Source organism: Bombus vosnesenskii, unplaced genomic scaffold (assembly GCF_011952255.1).
Source record: "Bombus vosnesenskii isolate JDL3184/JDL3185 unplaced genomic scaffold, Bvos_JDL3184-5_v1.1 scf7180000013275, whole genome shotgun sequence".
NCBI lineage: Eukaryota > Metazoa > Arthropoda > Insecta > Hymenoptera > Apidae > Bombus > Bombus vosnesenskii.
In genome coordinates, this window is record NW_022882933.1 from 480,341 (window position 1) to 505,855 (window position 25,515).

General features: G+C 34.1%; 1 protein-coding gene across 50 annotated transcripts in view; it reads left to right on the forward strand.

Moving 5' to 3' along the window:
* LOC117231902 (calcium-activated potassium channel slowpoke) overlaps window positions 1-25,515 on the forward strand; it is a 105,406-nt gene that overhangs the window by 50,620 nt on the left and 29,271 nt on the right. For 30 of the 50 annotated variants that reach the window (XM_033490786.1, XM_033490794.1, XM_033490797.1 and 27 more), the window contains exons 7-11: window positions 10,040-10,150; window positions 12,588-12,693; window positions 15,922-16,074; window positions 17,088-17,243; window positions 20,902-21,014. In XM_033490786.1, the coding sequence (XP_033346677.1) occupies window positions 10,040-10,150; window positions 12,588-12,693; window positions 15,922-16,074; window positions 17,088-17,243; window positions 20,902-21,014 (639 nt within the window). Of the gene's footprint in view, window positions 1-4,346; window positions 4,439-10,039; window positions 10,151-11,162; window positions 11,269-12,587; window positions 12,694-15,921; window positions 16,075-17,087; window positions 17,244-17,653; window positions 17,767-20,901; window positions 21,015-25,515 lie in introns of all 50 variants that reach the window. The other 20 variants (XM_033490787.1, XM_033490804.1, XM_033490822.1 and 17 more) reach the window with 6 other exon arrangements.

Below are 25,515 nucleotides of genomic sequence, written 5' to 3' on the forward strand. Positions count from 1 at the left end.
ATACAGGCTAAGAAAGTAGGAGAAATTTTATCATGAAATTTCTATCTTGCGGTTAAAGAAATCCCAAAAGTATCAGCGACTCGTGGGCAATTTTTGTTTTCTCTCTTTCTCTCTCTTTCTCTATTTCTATTTCTATCTATCTACTCTACCTATCCCTCTCTATTCACGAACCGAGTTTCTTGGTGGCATGCGTTAGTGCTCTTGGCTAGCCTGTAGAATTTCCAAGGGTGAAGAAACCCGTCGCGGAATGGCCTGTTAGAGAAGGAACGGTTTTTCTCACTCGACGCACGAGCGAAAAGGAGAAGCCTCACATCGTCAGATCGAGACACGATTTTTTCTGGCTTGATATAAGATATAATACTTGGCACTTGAATTAGAACGCAGCAGTAGAAGGGTGGTGCAGGCGTAGGCACATGCGGCTGCTCTTTAGGGATTTTACTAGTAGAAATTGCACGTATAATTGCGAGAACACTCAACGCAACACAGACAATGCTTACCTTTTGGCGTCGAACGGGCCTAACGCGGAGAAGGCGTATGTACTGTGAGACTGAATCGGCCAGCGAAACGCGTGAACGAGATCGGAACACTCTCTATCCGCTTGTTCGTGTTCGCATGATAATAAGAGTAGAACAAGTAACCAAGCATGGTTTATCGTTGATCCTTTGAACGTAAATTATTTAGAAGTTATTTAATCGAGCTCGGTCTAACATACTTGCGTTTCTTTTTTTCCTTGTAATCTTTTATTAAGTTAACGTAGATACGTCACGGTATATGCATACATACATACATATACACGTTATGATGTTTGTTATATCGATACTTAAGCGATTTCAATAACGAAGAATACTTTTTACAAAGTTTACGAGACATTAAACTATAATTGTATTAATCTTTGTTCGCGTATCATCGTCTTTTATTTGGACTTACTATCGTTTGGATATAACTCTTTGATACCACGATCTTAAATTTCAAAATGGCGAAATTCTATGCAATATACAACTCTTTCCGAATATATCGATATTTAGTCGGTCTTAAATTGTACGAGTACGTATTTAAAGGATTTAATGAGAAAATAATGGATTGCAAATCGAAAAATGGTTATAAACCATATATTGAACAGCCTTCCCGTCGTTTCCCGTGGAACGCTTACTCATTATCCTACTTCGTTGTTCAGGCACATAGATAGCCTCTAGTTTCAGCCACATCGAAAGATCTATCTCCCTTTCTCTTTTTCTATCTCTCTCTTCCTTTCTTTCTCTTTGACAAATTACATGCATATGCATACACGTATATTATATGCGATACGTATTATATACGATGTGTGTATGCAGTCTCATATGGACAGGGGAACACTCATAGCAGCGACTTCAAGAATTTTTTTTTCAAAAAGTATTTACACGAGAGAGAATTGCTAAAAAAAGATTCATAATATCCATCACAATCATCGCGTTAACACGTTATATGTGTTTATGCATATACATATACCTTTTCTTTTCTTCTTCTTTTCTCATTTTTTTTTTTTTTATTCATTCAAATATTTATTCGTGTATGGACGTACATATATGATACATATTGTATTATATATACATTACATGTATTTTTTTCCATGTGTGTATACATATACATAGAAGTGCTAGTACGTACATATACGGATATTTATTCACACAGACATGCACCACTGAGCAGAAGGAAAGCGGGAAAGAGACAACATACACGCATAGATTGACACTAGCCCATGTCCCAAGAAACACTCTTCTTTCGAATATATCGTTAATCAGAAAAGGAAGAAGGAAAAAAGAATAATTTGCGATGTATTATAACGCGATTACGCTCACAGACTTCGTTGCCGCAGACGCACGCTTCTTTTCTTGATAATTAGTCGTCGAGATCGATCGTCTATTGGCCTGTTCTATCAGTCGACGTGCATAATTTTAATTAGCGGTTCTCAAGTGTATTGATACGTGTGAACGTATATATGTCATTCGAAGATATAATTATACTATGGAAGATACTTCGAAATTCTATCATTTACATTAAGGTTATCAATAATATAATAAACAATGAAGAAAGTGCTCTTTTCTCTAGTAGACAATATGTTCGATATCATTTTACTTTTTATAATCACATTTACAAGTGTGTCATGGGCAACATTATCGAGCACTTTAATCAAATTATGTTAATTTTGCTATACAGATAAAGTGAAATTAAATATGTATATTAGATAAGAAATGGTTCTTTCATCATCACTCATGATCTATTATTTTTACATCTGAAATATTGTATATAAACTTATATATTTTTGGATGCACAATATTCTGAAATCTTTTGTATTATATATTGTTTTTCATTTCAGAAACATTTCATAAACATTTTTGTACATTTGCAATATGTTGATTGAGAACTGCTATTTTACATGGTCGACATAGAAGAAAGTATGGATATTTGTATTAAATTTTTTAATAAAACTGATTATTTCGAAGATGTATCGTTAATTTGAACAAATGAAAGATCTAAGCCAAGGTTGAGATAATTCTAGAAATGAATCTTGATCAAATTTCCCTTATATAACTACGATTTTATGATATATATATATATATATATATATATATCATTACATAATGAATTCATATAACGAATTGAATTTAATACATACGTATAATTACTTTTGTACATCATTAATCGAATTTAATTGTTATCATCGCTATAAATTTTAAGTAATATTATAATGACAGCTTCATCTTAACATCACACACTTATAAACTGTTTTATATTGTCTACGTAAATTCTTTATAACATCAAGTTTATCATTTAATCAATTTTCCATCTATCGTACAAATGAACGTTTGAAAAAAAGCAATAGTATCTCTTTTTTGGCGAAGGAATCTTTCATTCATCGACCATAATACACCTGACTCAATAAATTTATTTTATAAATCCAAAGAGGCCGATCGACGATTTTTTTCTTCTTAAAAAAAGAGAAAAGAATATAAAACAGATTGTAGAATCATAGGACGTGCACTAGCTTCGAAATTGTCATTCGAGTTCGACAGTTTATCATATTCGAAGTGGACACATACATCGAGAACATCCTATGATCGCTTCGAGAAGAGGAAGAAAGAGAATCGCATTAACATTTGCGATAATATGGCATAGCCGAAATGACACTCTAAGGATACTAACTATGTCTACTTTTGCTATTTCGTACATTTCTAAAGACTACATCGATTGTGTGAAGCGCTAATATAGACGAGTGATAAACTAATCAGACGCTAACATCGCTCGCTAACTGCTCTCTAACTAAAATTAGAATAGTGCAATAATATTTTCTATCGTGCGGCAACGATACAGTGCACATTGAAACGCGTCTTTCGATCTCACGAGGCCAATGACTAGAATAACTTCGATATATCGAGTCATGCAATGACACCGTACCCTCGTCAAATAGGAATATCTTCTTTCCAATTCCTTGGAAATTTCGTTTCGGTAAAACGGCTTTGTTCGATACGATATCTCGTACCACAGGAGGTTGCTGTACTCTTTCGTACGTACAGAATAAAACAAAAAAAGAAGGAAAAATAAGAAAGATTTGTACCCAAAAGGGAAAAAAAAGAAAATGTTCTTCTAAAACTTTCTCGATCCGTTCATCGACGTTCATACATATCCACCGACAGGTAGAAGCGATTATTTTTCATTGTGAAGAGCTAGTCAAACGAAATATAACCCTCGAAAAAAAAGAAACAAAAAACGAAAGAAAAAGGGAAAACGAATCCTGTTGTATCGAAGAGTTCGCGCAAAATTCAACGAATACATACGAGCTACCTGCCAATGGACTAGGTAGACGTGTCGGCACGTGTAGTTATCGTTAGGCCTAGGTGTAGGAGTGTAGGACCTAGGTGTAGGTAGCCTACCTACCCCGCCCTTTATTTGGAACGTGTTCGTTTCCATATCTATTAACTATTTGGGCCGTGGCACGCATAGCGGTACAGCACTGTCAATCGTGTCTCTATGAGTGGCCGCGCAGCCCGGTAGCTGAGCCAAAACTTACTTCCGTCATAAGTGCAAATTTCCTCCCCCTCGCCAGCTCAGAAAAAAAATATAACCCACTAAAAAAAAAAAAAAAAAAAAACTAGCTAAGGTACCACCTGTGTACGACGCATTTAGCGATCACTTCGACTGGACGAGACGATACCGGTTCTCACCAAAAAAAAAAAAAAAGAAAAAGAAAACATGACCGAGTCTTATGTAAAAAAAAAAGAGAAACAAAAAAATAAAGCATACAAATTGCCACCCTTGTCACACAAGTGTATTGATGCGAGTGTTGTGTTCTGTTCTATCACGTGGTGTAGGCCATATTCGCCAGTTGTATCCCCGAGATAATTGACCTGATCGGGACGCGAAACAAGTATGGCGGCACTTTGAAGAACGAGCGAGGTCGCAGGTGAGAGACACAGCCAACCAACTAGCTTTCCCGAGTTGAGTCACCTTTCGCAGTCCTAATTACTACCAAACTGTTCATACTATCCCCCTTCTTGTATATGATGTACACCTGAATCTTCCTACAACAGCCCTCTCCCTGTCTCCAGCACGACGTCATGAAATTTGCCATATATTTTTTGTCCGTATGCACCTGGACATCTAAAGTACTTAACACACGATCGCATTTGCCTCGATGTCAGATTACCTACACGACTCCTTGATATGTTTCTATTGTCACAGATACACAGAATAGAATACTATATCTTTTACATCGACAAGCCTGAAAAAGAAATTCCTTGGATTGCCCGTTACGTTTTATATTTACACCCAACACACGTGTAAACATAATATACATAACACGTACGCGTGGGCACGAGCACGCGCGTTACATACACACGTATATGATGCATTATAAGTATATAAACGTATTATATTTATATATTTACGGTATTAGCGAGTAAATATATGAATATACACATATTATATTATACACGTATAGAGGCAGTGATTTAGAATCGCAGAATTGCAGTTCAGTACCGGCTCTTCGAACTAGTTGTCAGTGAGCGTTAATGCAACCGTGCTTCCACAGTCCCCGAGAACACAGTTCCCCAACCCTTGTCCACCGACACTATCAGTCAATCAGCTAGTCCAATTACCATCTCAGATTCACCATACCCCAGTAACTGGTGTTAGCTTGTTTGTTTACTTGACCGCACTTGGGACAAATACGGCTTTATCGCGCTAGTTTCCTCGAATCTTCACGAACAACGAGGAGCGAATGGTATATAAAGAAATTCATCTGGATGAAATTTTAATTAAAAATACTAGAAATTTATACCCATTTTATTTTTTTTTTTTTTTTATATTTTGAATCCTTCATTCTCAATTAAAGACGAAAGTTATACTTTGAAGGATACAATGACTGTGTAATAATGAATTAATTTGCATTCCTCGTTTTTCGAATTTCATCTAGTTTACATAATAACGATTCTCTTAACTGCAATTACATAACAAGTGAAAAGATCAATTCATCCGAATAACCTAGGCGTAGAAGAATGTATCGCTACCTTGATGCCATAATGTACTTGACATTAGATTTCCGTATCCAATCGTCGTGCGTGTTTTTATCGTACAATAAAATTGTCAAATTGTTCGTGTTTGGCGACAAATATCCACCACTCGTACAATCATGTTTCGTGGACGTGGCACAGAGCACAGAAAATATATAAATAAGTACGTTGGAGCTGTATTTCTCTCTGAGTGCAAAGGGTCAACGCCCAGCATGTACCCTGCATTTTCAACTAATATTTAGGTCATATATATGTATATGGCCTAAAGTTGCAATACTTAAGTGTAATAACCTTGGTGTTTTAGACAGCATTAATTATTGTTTTTACGTGTAAATCTTGGAGAAAGGACAGTGGTAAAGTGAAATTCCGCCTTGGATTATAAGCTCACAGGATGGACCATGTGAATTGTTACAGATTTGTTTCTCTGGAACTAATAAGTACATCAGTGTAATTATTTTTTCTATGATTTATCGTATTGTCTTTATGTTGTACGTATAACGGATATTTAGTAACTGGGAGATAAAAATATCGAAAGTTTAAAAAATACTGCTTATGGCAACAATTGCTACAAATAATTTCTCACGAGATATCTATGACTCGTCCCATGCAAATGTAGTGAATCGAATAATGTTATTGGATCTACTACAGAAGAAAACGAAATGCTCCATGTTTTTAACTATTCCAAGTAGTAGAAACATTATAGTTAAATTGTATTACTAAATTAAATTTCTATTATTTATAACTAATTCTACAGATGTATAATTATTCTTCTGGAATTTAGTTCCCAAAAATTTTTTCATTATTCGTATATATGTTCTTAAATCTGTAATTTTTTTGCGTTTATTTGATCAAATAAGCTATAGCAGTGCATGAAATATTAATATATTCATTATGTTATATCCTAAGAAATTGATCAATTTTTATAAGTTCATTATTAAAAATTAGCGGATTTCGATACATCCATTATTAAGAGCTAATAAATTCTAAATCTTTATATATATATAAATATTAAAAATAAGTAAAAATATATACATATTAATTATGTTGATTATCGAGTATTCTTTGTACAAGATATCCTTCACCTTCGTTTTCAATTGCCTCGAGTATACAACTGTTATAAATAATTTTCTTTTGTTCTTCGGATGCAATAACAGCATTTCCAATGATACGAAATATTTATTAAATAATAATGTAATAAAGGAATTACGTTTCTGACAGTCTCCGAGATTACTTTGCGTAACAATTTATATGACTCACCCTGTATACGCTTTATATACGTATATCATCAATACACGTATATGAAGCTGTATGTATACGCATATATGTACTTATATATTGCTAATCATGTGTCACGCGCTATTCAGGTTTTACGAAGGGATTGTCAATGGGCCAACAATCGTATGTTTTAGACTAGGGACGATTTTGTATAGCCATACATATAACATCCTTCTTAAATTGAACATCATTTTATAATTTCCGTTAGCGGGATTACGCTTTTTTTGTAAGACAAACAATAAACTCAACACCACCGGTAATTAGAGTTCCTTCAATTATGTAAATGAAAATATACTTATACACGATTTACGCATACAAGTATGCAGAGTGAGCCAACACGGAATAAACCATACGCTCCATAAAACATCTAGATTGTCGTTGTTATGGATATTTTTTTCAGAGTTACCAAGGTTATCAATCTCTTCCTAAATGAATCTATATGTTTTCCCCCTTGCATGTTGTAGCTAACGTTGATGAAATTTCCAACGTACAAGGTTAAAAGATACAGTTACAAACGAGCTAAATCGATGTCCTTTGGCAACGACGCGTTTTCTCTACGTAGCAATATTAATAAAATACAGAAACTATTTTTTCAGTTTTTTTCTGACTTCCAGTTGGACGTTCAGGTTTTTCAAGTTTTCCGGAATAATAGGTTTTCCTCTCTTCTCGCACGTTAGCTTTTTCCTTTTGCTGAAAGAGATCTGTGGTGTAAAAATAAACGGCTCGTGATAGATTGATTCGTTCGAACGGTATCATGGTGAAGATTAAAGATTTTCGTCGAAACGTATCGAGAAAAAGAAACCTGTAGATTTATTTAGAGGCAGTGATAACGTGGATAACTTTGAAAGCAATGATCCCCGGAGAAACAACAATACGGCGAATTCGTCGAATTTTTCTCCCTTGTTTTCGTCTCTTATTGAGAAAGGTATTTTGCAATCTATTTATCTCAACTCACTCTGTATAATTCATAGTCATCTTGATCTTATAGGCACACAGAGACAATAATTAACGGCAGTACTGTTGATCGTTGCACGTACTACTCGATACACCGAGCAGCGTCTTAGTGACAATATTAAGGTGTCACTCGTCGAATATATTCACTGTGTATGTTAAGTTTTTGCTTGATTTTTATCATTTATGCGATTTTATCGTCAGATCGGTAATATGTTCTTCGAGAAACTTGGTTAAACACAACTTTCCGACAGGCACGAACTTGCGGCGAATTTTTTTGTGACGCACTCGACCGCGAGACAAATAGAGAAGCGCATCAAGCTCGATACGAGATATACTCCTTCAAATGATTTTCCCGGTTCGCATCGTCAGTTATGTATAAATCGATCGGTGAATAATACTTGCCAAGAGTAACGGTTCGAATTGTGCGAACTCGACGTGCGAACATTTTTCCACATTCGATTTGTTCTCTCTACATGGGCAATAGGACTCGAACGACACGCGACTCTCTCCATTCTAGGGAATTATACACGATATACTCATAACTTATCTCATAAATACACGACACTCACGTTTCGACATTCACGTAACAAAGCGTCGGCCCCGTATAGTAGATTAAAGAATAACCTCATCTGTAAGGCCTAATTATTGATATTCATTTGTTCTGGCCCATGCTGGATTCAGTGGCACACAAGATCCGTGTGTTTATTATTTTTTTGATATTTTTATGACAGATTAAGATTCCACGCAGACGAACGATTTTTTTACTGGATCCGTGACAATTGTGTAGATACACACGAATATACATAAATATAAATATAACAATTATATTTAAGCACGACGATGTTTTAATATTTTAATAATGTCAAATCAGTGATATAACAGTGCGGTTTCACGACAGTGACGCTTTGTGATTTGGTGAAATTATATTTTCAATGATGCAACACGCACGAGAGCGACACACACGAAATATAATAACGCAAAAATATAAAAATGCTGGATCATATAGCGCTACCACTGCGAAATCGCAACAATGTTGCATCGTTCATTTGCAGTGAGTGGGTCGATTACGATAGATTGTTGAAAAGCACGCGGAACTCGTTCGTCTGCATTGAGTTTAATCGTGGAACATCGTATAATCGCGCAAACCAGCCTGTGTCTGCTGAGTTCACGATGAGCCTCGCATTAGATGCCATCAAGTAGAGAGGATTGGGCATGGAATGTCTATGGCGAATTTTTTTTTCTTATTCGATGCAATTAACACGTTATCGTCACTCTAAGCAGTATTTTGTATGAGTTATTTTGTACTAGCAAGAGTATGTGATTATTAATTCACACCGCACGTAGAATTAACACGACTAGAGATTTAAAAAAAAGTGAATCTTGTGCTTGTAACTTGATTGCAAGGATCGAACGTCAACGAGCCTGCACTCTTACGTATTTCATCCAGTTCTTTTTGTCATGTTTATCTTTTGTCTGTATAACTGTATGTCTAGCACAGATGATTTACCCACGTATGTGTGTGTGCGCGCGCGTGCTCGCTAGCGCGAGCGCGTGTGCGTAATTATTCGATCGCATTAGTTGGCTAAAACGACTCACTCCAATTCCTATCGCAGTTCTGGTAAGTTTAGTCCATTAATTAGTTCTACTTATATTTACGTCTACGTTACATGTATATATCTATATATCTATATATATATATTATTTTATACATATATAAAAGAAAAGTAAACGGGAATACGTGCGATTTTTCTTAATTGTCAAGCAATAGTTTTTCGCAACGTTTGCAAAGTGAATAATTTGATTCTAAATTTCATTCGAACAGACATATCGTTTTCGATCAATCGACGCGGATCTTCGAGCCGAAATTCGTTATTGTGGCAGCAGACTAAAATGGTGTACGAAAAAAAAAAAAATGTTCTCAACGATGTCCATATTTTTTTCTCTTCTCACTCGGTTGCGTTGCTCTCGCGCAGATTCATTTGACCGTATTTACGCCCTCGAGCGGCATCGCGACAAGTGTACCCTCTCGAGGAACGTGTTCAAAGAAAGAAAAGCAAATGGAAACAGCAGAAAAGCGGCTGGCTGACAATCAGAGAGAGAAAAACGTAACGAAATCGTTAGTCGGTTGATACATATGTATGTATATTATATATAGAGCGTGTACACATGGTAGTTGCTTGTAAGTCTTTTTTATCTTTTTTTTTTATTTTTGACTGTCTGTACTTAAGCGGGAGTGGAATCTAATTCGTTCGTTGTGTTGGCAGACATATTGTCGTGTGTGGCCACATCACCTACGAATCAGTCTCGCACTTCCTCAAGGACTTCTTGCACGAGGATCGTGAGGACGTCGACGTGGAAGTTGTCTTCTTGCATAGGTATGGTTATCGATCCGATATTTTACTATACCTAATAAGACCTCGTGCATTTTTCTCCTAGTTTGATCTCATGTTGGTCAACGAACCACTGTATGATTGATCTATCTATAACAGACATTAACCTCTGACCTTTTCTTACATAGAACAATTAGACTGCTCAACGTAATTAGTGGATCGCTGCTCTAAACAGATTCATTGCACTAATCAAGCAAATGAAGGAGCTCTACGGGCTTGTTAGATCGATTGTACTACAATAACGATTAAATTTAAGACGATCGTTATTAGACACGCATTATATTCGAAAGAATATATAGATACAAATAGCGATATAAAAATCAAAGTGGGATCCCCTAATTGTTTTTAGCAGTGTACTTTCCTACGTGCATAGTGTTATGTACATTGCAGACAGATTATTATACGATTATACAGGATGACACATTTCTTTCCATATCCAATCTTAATTGTCGAATAACTTAATACAAATATGCGATCGATCTTGTACAATACAAATCCAATTACTATCAAAATTACATCCAATTACTACAAAATTAAGTAAGTCTGCTACTGTAATCGTTACCGATAAGCAGTCATATTGAACAATGTCATGCGATATCGATGATTTTCATGAAATGAGAATAACCATGACTTGTAGTATTATAATGATGTGACAACTGGGGTAAGTGTAGGCTCACCGATTTCTGTAGGTTTCCCAATTATATTAGCTTTCCAGCGGTTATACGAACAAAGACGATCAGACCCTGTCGACTTGACGCTTATTTTCGTTATTTTTCATTTTCAAAGCGGAATTTCCCTCACTCGGGTTAATACGAATATTAATTGAAGATTGAATTTTCGAGGTTAACTGTTTTCATTGTCAACAGAGAGCTGAATGCACAGAGAAATGTACAAAGTAGGGGAAGCCAAGGGCACCCGGTGCGCCGATGCACGGTTTTGATTGTTCGAACACGATGGTCTGATCGTCATTGTCGTAAGGAGTGATCTGTGTTTCCAGGAAAGAGCCAGATCTCGAATTGGAGGGTCTCCTGAAGAGGCATTACACGACCGTGGAGTTTTTTCAGGGCACTATGATGAATGCTGTGGACCTGGAGCGTGTCAAGGTATCCCGAACCCTAAAACAACCATCACACGAAAACCTCCGCCAAATCAAACAACCTAATACCAATCTCCTCTTTGCGTGGCAGCTCATGCTTCTTATTTCCTTGTAGTTTTTTAGGTTTTTTCGCGGTTATTTACTCAACAATTTAATCTTATATCGATCGAACGATATAGATGTCTGATATATAGATGTCTATATGTTATGCGTATTTTAATTCACGACATGGAAGTGTACATAAAAAACGTATGCGTTCTTAGTTGTAGCCAGGTTTATACATCTTCTTCTTTACTTCTTTCGATTTGTATTTCTACAACCTTCTTTCTTCCTTCTATTCTTCTTCTATTTCATGTGACTAATTATACGGTTGACCGTTATTTATTTGGGATCCAGGTATGAGATTTTTCCTTGTGGTGTCATGTAACGACGAACAATTGGAATAATTGATCAAATATGATGAAGTACTTTAAGAATTCATCGAGGGTGTTTTACAGAGAAACCTTGAAAGGAATAATTTGCTTCATTCAAGGATGTATTTTTCAATCTCCACCACGAATTACATTCTTTCTGATATATTTTCTATCTTGAACAATCTTGTAGCTCAAGAGCTGTTGTTACTCTAGAAATCATTAAAAGAATGTATATCTATCTCACCATTTACTAATATTCTTATCCTCGTCATCGTCTATGAAACAGTCGTTTTTATCGTATGACATCACTCTTAGGAACGAATATTTCAAACAAAATGCTTCTTCATATATTCCGAGGTTACGCAGAGAACCGCATTTAATCATTTATAAAAATCACTTTATATTTATAATATATGTTGGTGTATGTACATACTACACGCATATATGTACGATTTATACGTAGAAAGCAATTGCTTGTGACTGCATGGTATGCTGTAATGAGCTATGGAGCCGAATCAGCGTGCAGTAGAGACTTACTTAGATCTATTATACTACATGATATATATATATATATATATATATATATATATATATATATATATATATATATATATATATCGTATATCCTTGACTTCCGAGGAAGTGTACTTAATTTCTCTTTTTTTTCAAATGATGAAACGTAGATAATGTATCGATAAAGCCTTTAGAAGCTTAGATGGCTGCTGTTCCTCGAAGGTCTGACAAACACGACAGCATTATTACGTTTATACCACTTACATTATAAGTCGAATCTCCGCCCATCTCTGGCGGCCTACTCAGCGAGAAATCTCGCAAAAAAGGCGTCCACCGATATCTGAGGTGAACATTATTTATGAAAAGAAACGTATCATTTTGTCGGGCCCGTGCCATTTAGGAAACCACCAGATCTCGAGCTGGAGGGACTATTCAAACGGCACTTCACCACCGTGGAGTTCTTTCAGGGGACCATCATGAACCCCATTGATCTGCAAAGGGTCAAGGTGAGTCTGATACTCTAATTGTTCAAATCAAATAATAATCCTCGATTCCCTATCTCTTCTGAACATGCAAGACAAAACCTATAATAATTACACCGACTTGTATCAACTTGTGTATTATTTGGCGAATGCCACTGTGCACATATATATAATCTGTGTGTATAATCTGACCACAGTAGTAACAAAATTGTTGAAAATTGGGCTACGTATCGTTGGCGAAAAGCATTCAATCTGTAACCTATTCTATTTTCTGGGTCAGTTTATGATAATAACAACGAGGACAATTTTTATGATTCATTTTTTATTTAATGTTTGTTCATAGTATCTACAAATTGCCTGAACTTTAGTTAGAATTATTTTATGAAAGTGACCTCCTTTACCTACATAAGCATAGGTTAAATAATAAAATAAAAAATACCGATTATTGGTACTGAACTTTCGACATTTACCGAGGCGTGTAATTAAAAGTAGTTGATGTTTAGTCAATATTAGCCGAGATTTCTCGATTCTGCGCGGGAAACTAATATAAAAATAAAATTATGAAAAAGTTTATGTAGAAAATGTATAAAATGGACTTCAATGAAATGGATTTCAATGCCGCAAAAAAGCCGTAATTTATTCACGACTACTTATAACAATATATACGGTGTCCTATTCGAGACACTGTAAAATTTGTCTATAGGATATAAAGTCACTGCATTTAAAAGGACTAATTCTATGAAATTTCTTTCTGATATTTCGTTGTGAAGAACTTTTATGTATTTTCAATTGCCTCAAAAATGTTCCACTGTTTTTAGATTAATTGGTCATATCATACATACATATATATACATATATATATATATATATATGTACATAGATATACATCTTTGTGATCAACATCCACAGGATCATCGAATTGCCGTATTCCTCCGTTTGTGTCGTAGCAGCTTCCATGACGTAGTATTATACTTGTACTTTGAACTTTATGCCTCTTGACAATGTGTGTTAAAAGTTCCATTGTTTACGAACTTTCTTTAACACTTAACTCCCTTTACCCATTTTCTTATTTATAAATATTACATTTTCAGTATCATTGACATTCCCAAACCATTTGTAATTTTACTCCGAACTTTATGGTCAGTCGGAAGATTCTAACATTCGTTACATCATTTCGTTTCCTCCATTTATCTGATTTTATGTTTTTTTCTAAGATAATGGAAACCATCTTACTTCTTAATAACGTATGTAACAACGTATGAAGTTTAACACGTGATATTTTCAAACTCTCGTCAATGGTATTTGATTTCTTAAATTCTTGAATATTTTTCTATGAAAATATCAAATGTTTTAAAATAAGACTAATTTTTGGAAATTTAATAGACTAATTTTTGGAAAATGTAGAATTGAATGATGTTTCTGTTACATTCATAAAAACACTCACATAAAAAAAAAAATCGGAGGTTAATTAGAACCATCCCTCATTTGGTCCCTACTTTATTATGTGAATGATAGTTAAAACGAGACATGTTGTATTCTAGATGCTGCTTTAGTCATCGTCATATTATTAATCACAAAAAGTACGAGGATATAGTGTCATGGTTGCTGCTTCTAATAATTAGTAGTCGTTCGAAAATTGACATTCTGCGAAAGGACAAATGTTGTTGTTCCAAAATGGTTGTTGCCTGTATGTTCCCTTCTGTGCACATTGACGATGTTTCATGGAATCCCTTTGACGCGCTTTCTATGCTGTCATCTGCTTTCGTGTTCCGTCAATATGTAATAGCTCGTACAAGTTTAATCGAACAAACATACACGATACTTCACGAACGTTCGTGGTAAAAGTTTCGTAACGGACATTAACATTTTGAACATCTTCCGTACAATGTATCGTTGCAATTAAATTCGATTCTTTGATCAAATTTCGCCAGGGATCAGCAAAAAATGTTCGATCTCGTAAAGGAAATATTCTTAGTCTCTTCTAACGCGTGTTAACATGCATACGTTCTGTCGTCTGCGTCAAATTGCGTGAAAAAGACTCTCTCGACGGTTGTTTACTACCTTTGGATAACAACCATGTCGTGTCTACGTGTCAATCCAGGTGGGTAAGTGCTTGTGAATGGAGTTTAAGTGAATAATTATACTTTCTAAGAATTTACTTTCTGTTAGAGACTTAGTTTTCCATTATAACAGTGAGTCACGATTATCTATTAAGTATATCATATAGATTCTGCATTAAGAAAAAAAAATGACAGAATAGTATGCTTGGCTATTTGTACAATATTTCTTTTACAACGATTAAATTTACATCAGATTAGTAGATAAGCATGTTGACACTACTTTGATACCATGAATTTTAGCGATTCGTCGTTTGATTCACATGTATTTAAGGAATGTCGCAACAATTTGCTTTCCTACTTTGTTATTGTTTTTAAAATGCGTCGGAGGTACGTGCAATTATATTTGTATAATATCATACTTAGATTGCGCTCGAATATCTATGTAAACTCATATTTTGAAATGTTGAAATGAGTATTTTCAGTATTTTATATATTCTTGCATATTGTGTAAATTCTACACATTTTTGTACTTTTAAATTTCCTATAAATGCATAAAAATCTTCAGTCTAATATACAATATTAATAAGATATCAATAAAAATTCTTAACAAAATATATTCATTTTTGAAGATTCTTTTCTAAATATAAGCACGTCGATTTTTGAAAAAGTGCATCTATTCCCACGTGTCTACGACGCATAGTACCATTTGCTAGTTAACGCTTACAACGAAATTTTGAGACGTAGCTGCATATTCCTGCATACTCAATGTGATCAGAGATTAGTTGTTCCATGCTCTTTTTGTCTTCCTTCCTTCATTTCTACCCCGACACATTTTACTTGATTAGAAAACCACATTATACCGCTCACATGGCGGATTTTACTTTTTTAATTATTCCCTAATTATTGAACATTCATTAGGTTGTATTCCAGATTCGAAAGCAATATATTGAACATTTGATATTATCTATATAATTGCTATACTCGCATTGAATAAAACCGATCAAACAGACTAAGTTTTGCGCTACGATTTTCTTTCGCTACGATTTCTTAGTTTCAAATTTGTTCAAAAGCAGTTTCTATTTTGCAATTGCTTTCTGACCATCGACCCCATCCCAAAATACGTATACACCTTCTTCGATTCATTGTTCCGTTAAAAAAGCAACGTAGAACAAAATGGTTCGATCCTTTTTAGGTCCACGAGGCAGATGCGTGTTTGGTACTGGCGAACAAGTACTGTCAAGATCCAGATGCGGAAGACGCGGCAAACATCATGCGTGTCATCTCCATCAAGAATTACTCGGATGACATTCGCGTTATCATTCAATTAATGCAATATCACAACAAGGTATTTCTTCTACGAATCGTTTGATAATTCATAATTCATGTTCCTGTCTCAACTATATAACGTCTTTGTTTGAACATTATTAAAATGTTCATCGTGATGACGTATTTTAGTATTTTAATTAAACTTTGGACGATGGAAATTTATGGAAAACTTACGAAGATACTTTATACTTTCTAATCTACCACGTTAGATAAACTTTCATTTTTAAGCGAATTTTAGTACGACAAAGGTAAAGTTGCGTTTGCAATTAGTTTCTCTTTCCTTTTTTAGTGATAGTTGAAATGTTTCTTATTTTTGTATGTAGTTTGCTTAATTTGTATTTATATTATTTGATATCGAGAAGAGAAGGCTGGAAAATAAAATTTCTTAAGGTCGAAAGAATCGAGACTGTAATCTCAACACCTTTTCCGAATGAATCGATTAAAAGCCAACAGTGCAATTTATCTAGCTCGCCACCCCCTGATGAGCGAGCTGGGGGCGGAGCGTAGCTGTGAGGTATGACCACAAAAGTCGAGGTACTCACGAAAGCTCTGGCCTGCAGCACTTCTTGTGTATAGTAATTATTGGTATTCTTCTTGTATCCTCTGTATCTGCGAACATACTTTATATCTTTTTTTTCTATCTTCTGTATCCAACGGGTACATTGATACTAGTGTTCTAGTAACATTTGGCGAGCTACATTATTTTCAGTTTTGTTTTCTTTTTATAAACTTTCAATATTAGAATCAAGCCCAAATTTTTGAGCGTATATTTTCCAAAAAGTCATTCAAGTTTCCAAAAGTACGCTGTTGTAAATTTATAAAATTTCTCTGAAAAATATTGATAGTTCCTTAATTTTAAATAACAATTGTCTTTAAAAATGATGCCACCGAGCTACATAGCCTTGCACGATCAGAATTCATGACAGCTCAAATTGTACAACTATGTTAAAATAAATGTTAAACTTATTAAATCCTACAAAAGCACGGTGCATGGCAAACATTACTACGGTGATTTATAATTTTCCATTGTAGGCCTACTTATTAAACATTCCATCATGGGACTGGAAACAGGGCGACGACGTGATTTGCCTAGCTGAATTAAAGCTGGGTTTCATCGCACAGTCCTGTCTAGCGCCGGGTTTCAGCACGATGATGGCCAATCTCTTCGCCATGCGTTCCTTCAAGACGGTCAGTAGAATGTCGTTCTACGGACGACAGACTGAAAATCTGCCGATTTTTTCATCTATGCATGTGTGAACAAGGTTCCTTAGGTTTTTCACTGTTAAATTGTTCACAGTGATCCCGTGATCCTTATCGCTTCTTATTTCATGATTTTATATAACCGATGATCGGCAACAACGTTATTTTCTATTTCCACATTCATAGTCTTCAAAAATATATTAGACACTATGTTTATTGTTGGAAAATTATTATCTTCTGGCTATGTCGAGTTCCAATTCGAATACGAAATATACGCAAATTGAATAAAGAACGAAATATCAAGATGTGAAATTTTTGTGTCACTGTGAGCAAACGCGCGAATCCGTACATGCATAGGAGCGTGTGTAATTTAGAAATGGTTGGTTGATTGGTACCAGTCACCCGATATGCAGGCTTGGCAGAATGACTACCTGCGTGGAACTGGAATGGAGATGTACACCGAAACACTGAGCCCTACCTTCATTGGAATGCCCTTTGCCAAAGCCACTGAGTAAGTCCATGACCAATCCAACATCCAACAGATACCTGCATATCTGATTCAAGAGACGAGATTCTGTGGTTCCGCTCGTTTGTGTGGAGTCGTTGTATAATTATATTTCTCCGTATTCTATTAACAACTCACTAAATACGATAACTATTTTATCAGTTTATATTAGATCTGATTAATTCTTCTTTATTTCTTTTGAATTATTTTTGAATTTGAATTATTTTTGCTATAATTAATTACTAATATACCGAGAAGTGATCGAGTAGCACTTCCGATAATTTGCCAAATTCGAAAAATATGTAGTTTCGTTGTTTCATATCGTATTTTCATAGTTTCTGTTACGTTACACATTGCTATGATTTTTTAACGAGGGCTCGAATTAAGGTACTTATTTTCCTAAAAACATATTGATAATGCTTATTCAGAAATTCTTATATTTTCTTACAGTATGTATATCGAAACGGTATTACAAATTTTTACGCACGTAACTGCATTTTCAAATATAGGGTTCCATGCTTACGACTAAATTCGTTAAATGAATTCTCCATAACAGTAAAAATAATTAGACGGTTTTTTAAATTTGTTTAAATTGTTAAAAATTAAATCAGTTAACTACCTCATGGTATATTAAAATCGAACAAAACCTACAAGATACAATCAACAGCTAGTTTCAATCGCTTAAGATAAATTTGAAAAATATATAATGTAACATGTTACTCGTTTCATATATCTTTCACATATTTCTTTGGCTTCGAGTTTTCGTATTCTTGATAACAATTCTGTTCCTGTCTTAAATAATTAACAAGAACAGTAACTTTTATTTGATCCAAGCTTTCTATCGAAATAATATTACTAAAATATAATATTAATATCATGTAATATAAATATTAAAAATTTTTCTTAAGAAGTTGAGGGTCGTAGCTTTATCAAAAGATACAGATAACAGGATGTTCACGGCGGTAGTCGAAGATACCAATGGACTTTTAGTTGTGAAGGTTTCTTGGCTCCGTAAATATTCTCCTTTCTCGCGGAGTATTCACTTTAATGAACGTAGAATCTGGAATGGCTCGGCTAAAAAAAGCCTCTCAGAAAAGCACGTATAGTTGGTTGAAGAATTCTCACCGCAGCAATCCCTGTCTCAGAGCAACATGGATTCGGTCGACCAGTTCGCGCTCTTTTTGTACCCACGTAACGATGGCGGAATCACTCGAGAAAGGTTCACAGTCTCTTGAATCGGAAAGAAAAAAAAGGGATAAAGCTTCGCCTCGCCTATGTCTTTCACTACGCTCCACTCCGCTATATACATTATATGGATTATATCTATATATTTATATCTATATCTGTATCTATACTAAATGAACGTATTAACTGTATATTGTACAGTACGTATCTGTGCTCTACACCTAATCGATGTAAGCCACCTCTAATCGCTTCAGTAACGTTTCTGTATTTTTCACTCTTTTTCTGTAAGTTTTACGTGTAATATGAATTCGATCGGGTACCATGGACTAAAAGGATACGACAAATCAAACGTTTCTCTTTAAAATAATTTTAAGTGGTCGAAGAAATAAATAGATGTTATTCTGTTCCTTTTTCTTCTTGTCTAGTATGAAGAATGCGATTCAAGATATAAATCAGGGATCAAAGTTAGTTAGGAAATTCCACAGAGTAAACTTTATTTATTTTCTAAGCTAGAATAACAACTGGAATCTGGAAATTTGAAAGAACATTGAAGCGTGCGTATATATCATCATTTTAAATAACTGATCGTATCCAGTTCTTGTACAAATGCGACGACTATTGGAACGAATCTGTAATTACGGAAAGCTTTTTATTATGTGGTAACCTTTTTCCGAAAAGTCAAAAACGTATCTAAGTATCGTAAACGTTAGATTAAATATATGAACCACTCCAAAGCCAAATTAAACAACTCCGTCGCTTCCGAAAATTTCTTAGTTTTATTCAAATCAGAATACATGATCAGTGCTGAAGTTTTCAGAAAGCAAACGACGAAATATATTTGGTATGGAAAAATTTGATCCCTTAATACGGATACATAAAGGGTACGGTTTTGCAAATAATCATCCCGAATTGAAAGTTGTTTCTTATATTTGGAGAATTTTCATCAAACCTAACTCATATCTTACATTTATGAATATTTTATTCCTTATTAAGATTAATATTCCATGGTATCGTCCGATTCGAAAATTTATCGCACGTACAATGAAAATTTGCAACAACAACGAACATTAACGGCAACTGGATGATAGGTAAGCATTAGGAACTATAGCTAGTAGGTGTAATCTCGATTTCGCTAGTGATTCGATCAGTCTTGAAAGACAATTTTATGCTTCAGGATCGAAGGTACTTACACATCAACAGAATTTTCTACGCGTCGTGTCGGTAAAAAGAGCGCTGTTTGTTGCTAACGGGTTTTAGGGCTCAATCGTGTATAAAATGGTGCTTATAATACTACAAACGATTCAATCGCCAATGTCGGCCTATCACGAGCGACAGATGACTTGCAATCAATCAACGTAATTGCGGTTAGGTGTACAATTTACGAGGAGCTATATTTTAACAAAGATCGTACACGATCGAACTGTGCATCATAATCTGTCACGAATTATGGAGGATAATGTTAGTTCTACGTTCATATTTCATTTTATTTGGAATATATCCAGCGAGGATCAACGAAACACAAAATTTCAGCGCAAAACAACTTCTCTTCCCATCTTTGCTGCCCATCAAGAAAAACACGAAGAAATAAAACACACTTCAAATATTACAAATTACATACAGGTCATATGAAAAAAAGAAATGTAGCTAGATTTCGTAGAATATTATATTAAACCTGTTAATCGAACTTTTTTTCCAGAAAGCTAAGATAATTAGACCGTTCCTTTGCAACTTCGTATCGTCTTTGTTATCGATGAATTCATTTGCTCGAGAAATTATAAATCTGGCGTATTGACATGACGTGATAATAATCGTGCGAAACAATGTATTCAACCTTGTTTGCCTGCACGACGAGATGCAGACCACGGGTCAGCGTCCCTCCTCGTGTCAGGTCTCAGTCAGTATCTAGTAGATTTTGAAAGGTTTGATGACGTGGGGCTTGATTGGTTGGTGTTTCAGTCGCCGGATACTCAGGCGTGGCAGAATGATTACCTGCAGGGCACGGGCTGCGAGATGTACACGGAAACCCTCTCCCCGTCCTTTACCGGGATGACATTTCCCCAAGCCAGCGAGTAAGTTCTCGCTGCCATTGGTTGTCATACATTTGCAGTACATGTCAATATCGACAACATCATGCATACACAAACATATTATACGTTACTTATATACGAACATGTAGCATCGGACATAGTAAACGTAACGATACGTTCATCAATTTTTACCGATTCTTATACAGATTACACATGTGTACGTACAGTGGTTTACGAAAGTATTCGAACGCTTATGAGAACTCTTTATGAATACATTATGTGCATTATATAAGACATTTGAACATTTTGTAAATACCGTAATCAGATATGATTATCATGATTATATTGGTAGTATTCTTTGGAAAGAATCTGAATTTTGTGCAAGTATATATTTCACAAAAATCAAAAGTATTTAATGAATATTCAATAGAATCATTTTTAAGACTTATTATATGTTCAAGATGACTGTTCATTTCTATACTAACTTTTTGTTGTATATACATTAGCAGTAAATGTCTTGTACATTCTTCTATGTACATTTTGAAATTGCTTTTAAATTTTATCGACGTAATCATGACAGTCGTGTGATATTACAGTGTTAACGATATATCAAAATGTTTTCTATAACAGACATAATATATGTATATACATGAAAGTCTTCTATGATCGAAATACTTTTACGAGCCACTGTATAGAACAATATATAAAATATACAAAACATATACACACATATAAAATGACACTATAGTGCGAGATTTTGTTTCTCTGCCTGTTTATATTGTTGATCTCGCACATTTTTTTAATGTACTTCTCTGATACTCCGTTGTGGAACGTGTACATATATACTATTATATTCGTACGCGATTAGAATTTGTCACCCCTCACCTCAGTTTTATTTTTTGATCCTTTAAACGTTTTTTCTTCTACCGGAGTCTCTTTTGGCTAGCCGTAGTTTTTGTTTTTGTTTTGTTTGGTACTTTTGGTATTTTGAATGTATCTTTGGAAAATTTTCACACCACGTTGGGCAGAATCGTTTTATGATATAATAACGTTTGTTATTTTTGTTTTAACCAGCTCGCTGGTATTTGCCACCGATTTGTTGGAACAATTTTGCACCAATCCTTTTTATACTGTAGTAGTAGTAATGCCAGATCGATGCAGATTTCGTGACGACTAGAAAAAGTGTATATTTTAAGATCTTGATATGTAAATATTACTTTCTAAAGCATACAAAGTAATAGTATAGATAGTTTTTGAAAATATTTTATAAAGAAGGAAATTTCTGCAAATATTGTAAATGTTTTGTAAATGTTCGTTTGTTTGCTCTAGTAAGATATGATATTTTTGCAATTTTCAAAATATTAAAGAAATCTTGTTTGAAAATATAAATTTGTGAAATATATAGTATCAAATATATATATATATATATATATATAGGTAAGGTAAATATAAAGCTGTAATAGTATGAAAATATAATAGATCTAGAAAGTTTAAAGTTTAATTGATAAATGTGCTCGTTAATATATTATTTAAATTGTAGATATTAAAAAATATTTTATTTAACGAAATCTGCATACTTTCTATAAGATTGTATTTTGTTTTTTTAGTGACGTCTTTACAGCTTCGTACAATATAAAATAACGAAATTTATTATTCATTCTATTAATTCAATTTCACTTAGTATATATTTTTGACATTTTATGCATTAGTTTCTTCTAGGGGTGGAGACGGGATTTCTTTCTATTTTTATTCTTCTTATAGTGTGTGTTCCTAGTTGTAGCGTTCTAATCTTCTCTTAACAAAACACGTTCGTTGTACACGCATGCCTGCTGCTCTCTACTTTATATCAGTCGCATACATTCAATCTCGAATTTTGAATGTGTAACACGTCACGTGAATTATAGAAAACATCCTGAACGAGTTCGCAGTTTTACTTCCCAAGTAGGCCATTTCTTAATATATTCTACACACACACAAATTCTATTAACAATATAATGAATTTTGCCGACAAAAAGCAATCAGTTATTTTAAGTACATTTCTTTTTAATTCTTATTCTTTGACATTTCTTATACCTTACGCCTATTCTGTATTGTTTTATATCCAATTCTTTACCACCTTCTTCCTCTTCTTTACTGCTCAAAACAATTGGAGAATCGTTACCTACCTCACCTTGATTTGTATGTTCACTTTTTGAGTCTATTTGTTTTTTTCAATATTGTTATAAAGTCAACGTTTAGTATCGTAAAAATAACAAATATCAAACTGCATATAAGACTTCATTTTTTTTTTATTTGTCCAGAGCAATAGAAAGATTCATAATTACCTATGTAATTATTTTGAGCAGTGTATATATTATCATATATCCTCTTTGATTTTTCTATTTAGCTGCCAAATACAAGCACCTCGTTTGGTATATTATTTACTTCATTTCACATTAGTCGTTCTTTCCTTCTTTAATCCTGTCACCATTTTCCCAATTTATTTTTGCCTATTTCTTTGTACTTTTCTTATTTCTTTTCTAGACATCTCTACTATACCAGTTACTATTTCTTCTGTCGCTATTCTACTCCTCCATCTTGGTACGCTTTCTTATTTCGTTTTTCCTTTTTATCTTCCTCTTTCACCATTCTGTTCTTTCTTTCATTACCATTCTTCAGATGTCCTTTCTGTACCTGATCTTTACCATCTTCTTTAGAAACTGCTGTGTGTTTTTCTCTTTATATTTCTTCCACGAGTTTCTTTCATTTTCTACCTTTTTTCTTTTATAGTATCTCTTCTTTTTCCCTTCTCCGTGTCACCCCTTAGCACTTCCTTTCTTTGGTCCAAAGTCTTCTGTTTCCGTTTACAGAGTCTCTGCTACTTTATTCGAACTTCTTTTCTTTGTCAAAATCAATTTCATGTTCCTCTTATCGAACATCGAAGTTAAATTTCTTGATCTACAAATTTATCAACGAAAAGATTTCAGTATTTAACTCATTATATAAATCGTCATTGATTTATGTACACTCTTGCTGCTATTGTAACACAGTATTTTTGAATCCTTAGAGGCGTTGGTCTTTATACTTCGTTACAGTTATATCCCTTTATCTGATTTTTGCACTACATTTATTCTATGCACCATTACTAATGCTGAACATTATCAAAGCTCTATGATATTAAAATTGAAATGAAAAAAAGAAACAGTTTTATACTTTATAATTTCAGTTGTACATGATGAAGAATCGAAGTGATCAATGGAAACGTAGTTAAAATATTTTAATAAGGACTTTTTATGAATAATTAAATAATCGTATAAGTATAATAAACTTAAGTTGATCCCTAAAGCATATTGCGAACAGAGGAATTAAACCTAACAATGTTACTCTTATTGTTAACTAAAATATACGTATAACGTAATTTATCTTAATTAAGAAATTATATTTTTTACATTTTCAGAGTGTATACCACTTGTGTAATGAATGAAGGTTAATCGTTATGCATTGCAACTACAAGTTACAATGAAACTATGAATTTTGATAAAAATATTGGAATGTTAGGTTGACACGAATTTTCTAGTCTTGATTAACAAGACCGCACCATTTTTCAAAAGTTAGTTTACTCAGCACTTGCTATATGCGTACTTAGGGTTTTATTGGTCTAGTCTAACGTAAATCTGTTAGTTTTGCACATGTCTGATGTCTTGTCACGATTTATTTTGCGTGTGCCAGAATACGTAATATAATCTATTAAACTCGAGTATTATTAGATATTAGGCATCTCTTAATTATAATTGCGCCATTTAGCATTTATTATTCGCGTTGCGCTTAAAGGCAACAACAACACTAGTTGGTCTCTTATCCGAGTTTTCGACTAGCGTAGGATATTTTATAGCAAATTAGTTTAGACAGCACTAGACTTCTTCTGTCTTCGCATGATTCGAATATATCTAATATTTCTCAACCTATCTATTCCACTGCTTGCTTTTGCATGTCCCTTTTGCTGTCTCTTTCCTTACCGAGGTGGCAGAATAGAGCGTTTTACATTCATTGATATCACGATATTAGGAAAGAAATTAATGTATATTTTCAAATAAGTTTTTAGGGGAATTTTTCACAAAGTAAAAGTATATGCACTTGATGCGCTCTGTAATGCTGTGGGTGTTTAATCACGCTATAACCAACATTCTATACTATTCGTGTGAAACTTTTACCAACTTGTCAGAAGTTTCTAAATACTCGTGTAAAAGGAACGAAATTTAAATCAAGTAGTCAATAGAGAAGAAACTTGAAATGAATTGTTCGTTGAAGAAAATGTGTGGTATTTGGAAGCTTGTGATAAATGTAGACAAAAATATCTATGTATGAATATTTTGTGGTAAGATTTGTTTTCGTGCTAGTAATTATCCTTTTAGACTAACGTGTACTATTAATCATTATATAGCAGTTGCTTTTCCGGGAAATACTGTAAGAATTTTTATACAAGTAGAATAAATGTAAATAAATAGTAATGTTCAGTTAATTTGGCAACTTAATCTTAGACTGTAAAATATTAATTAAGATTCAC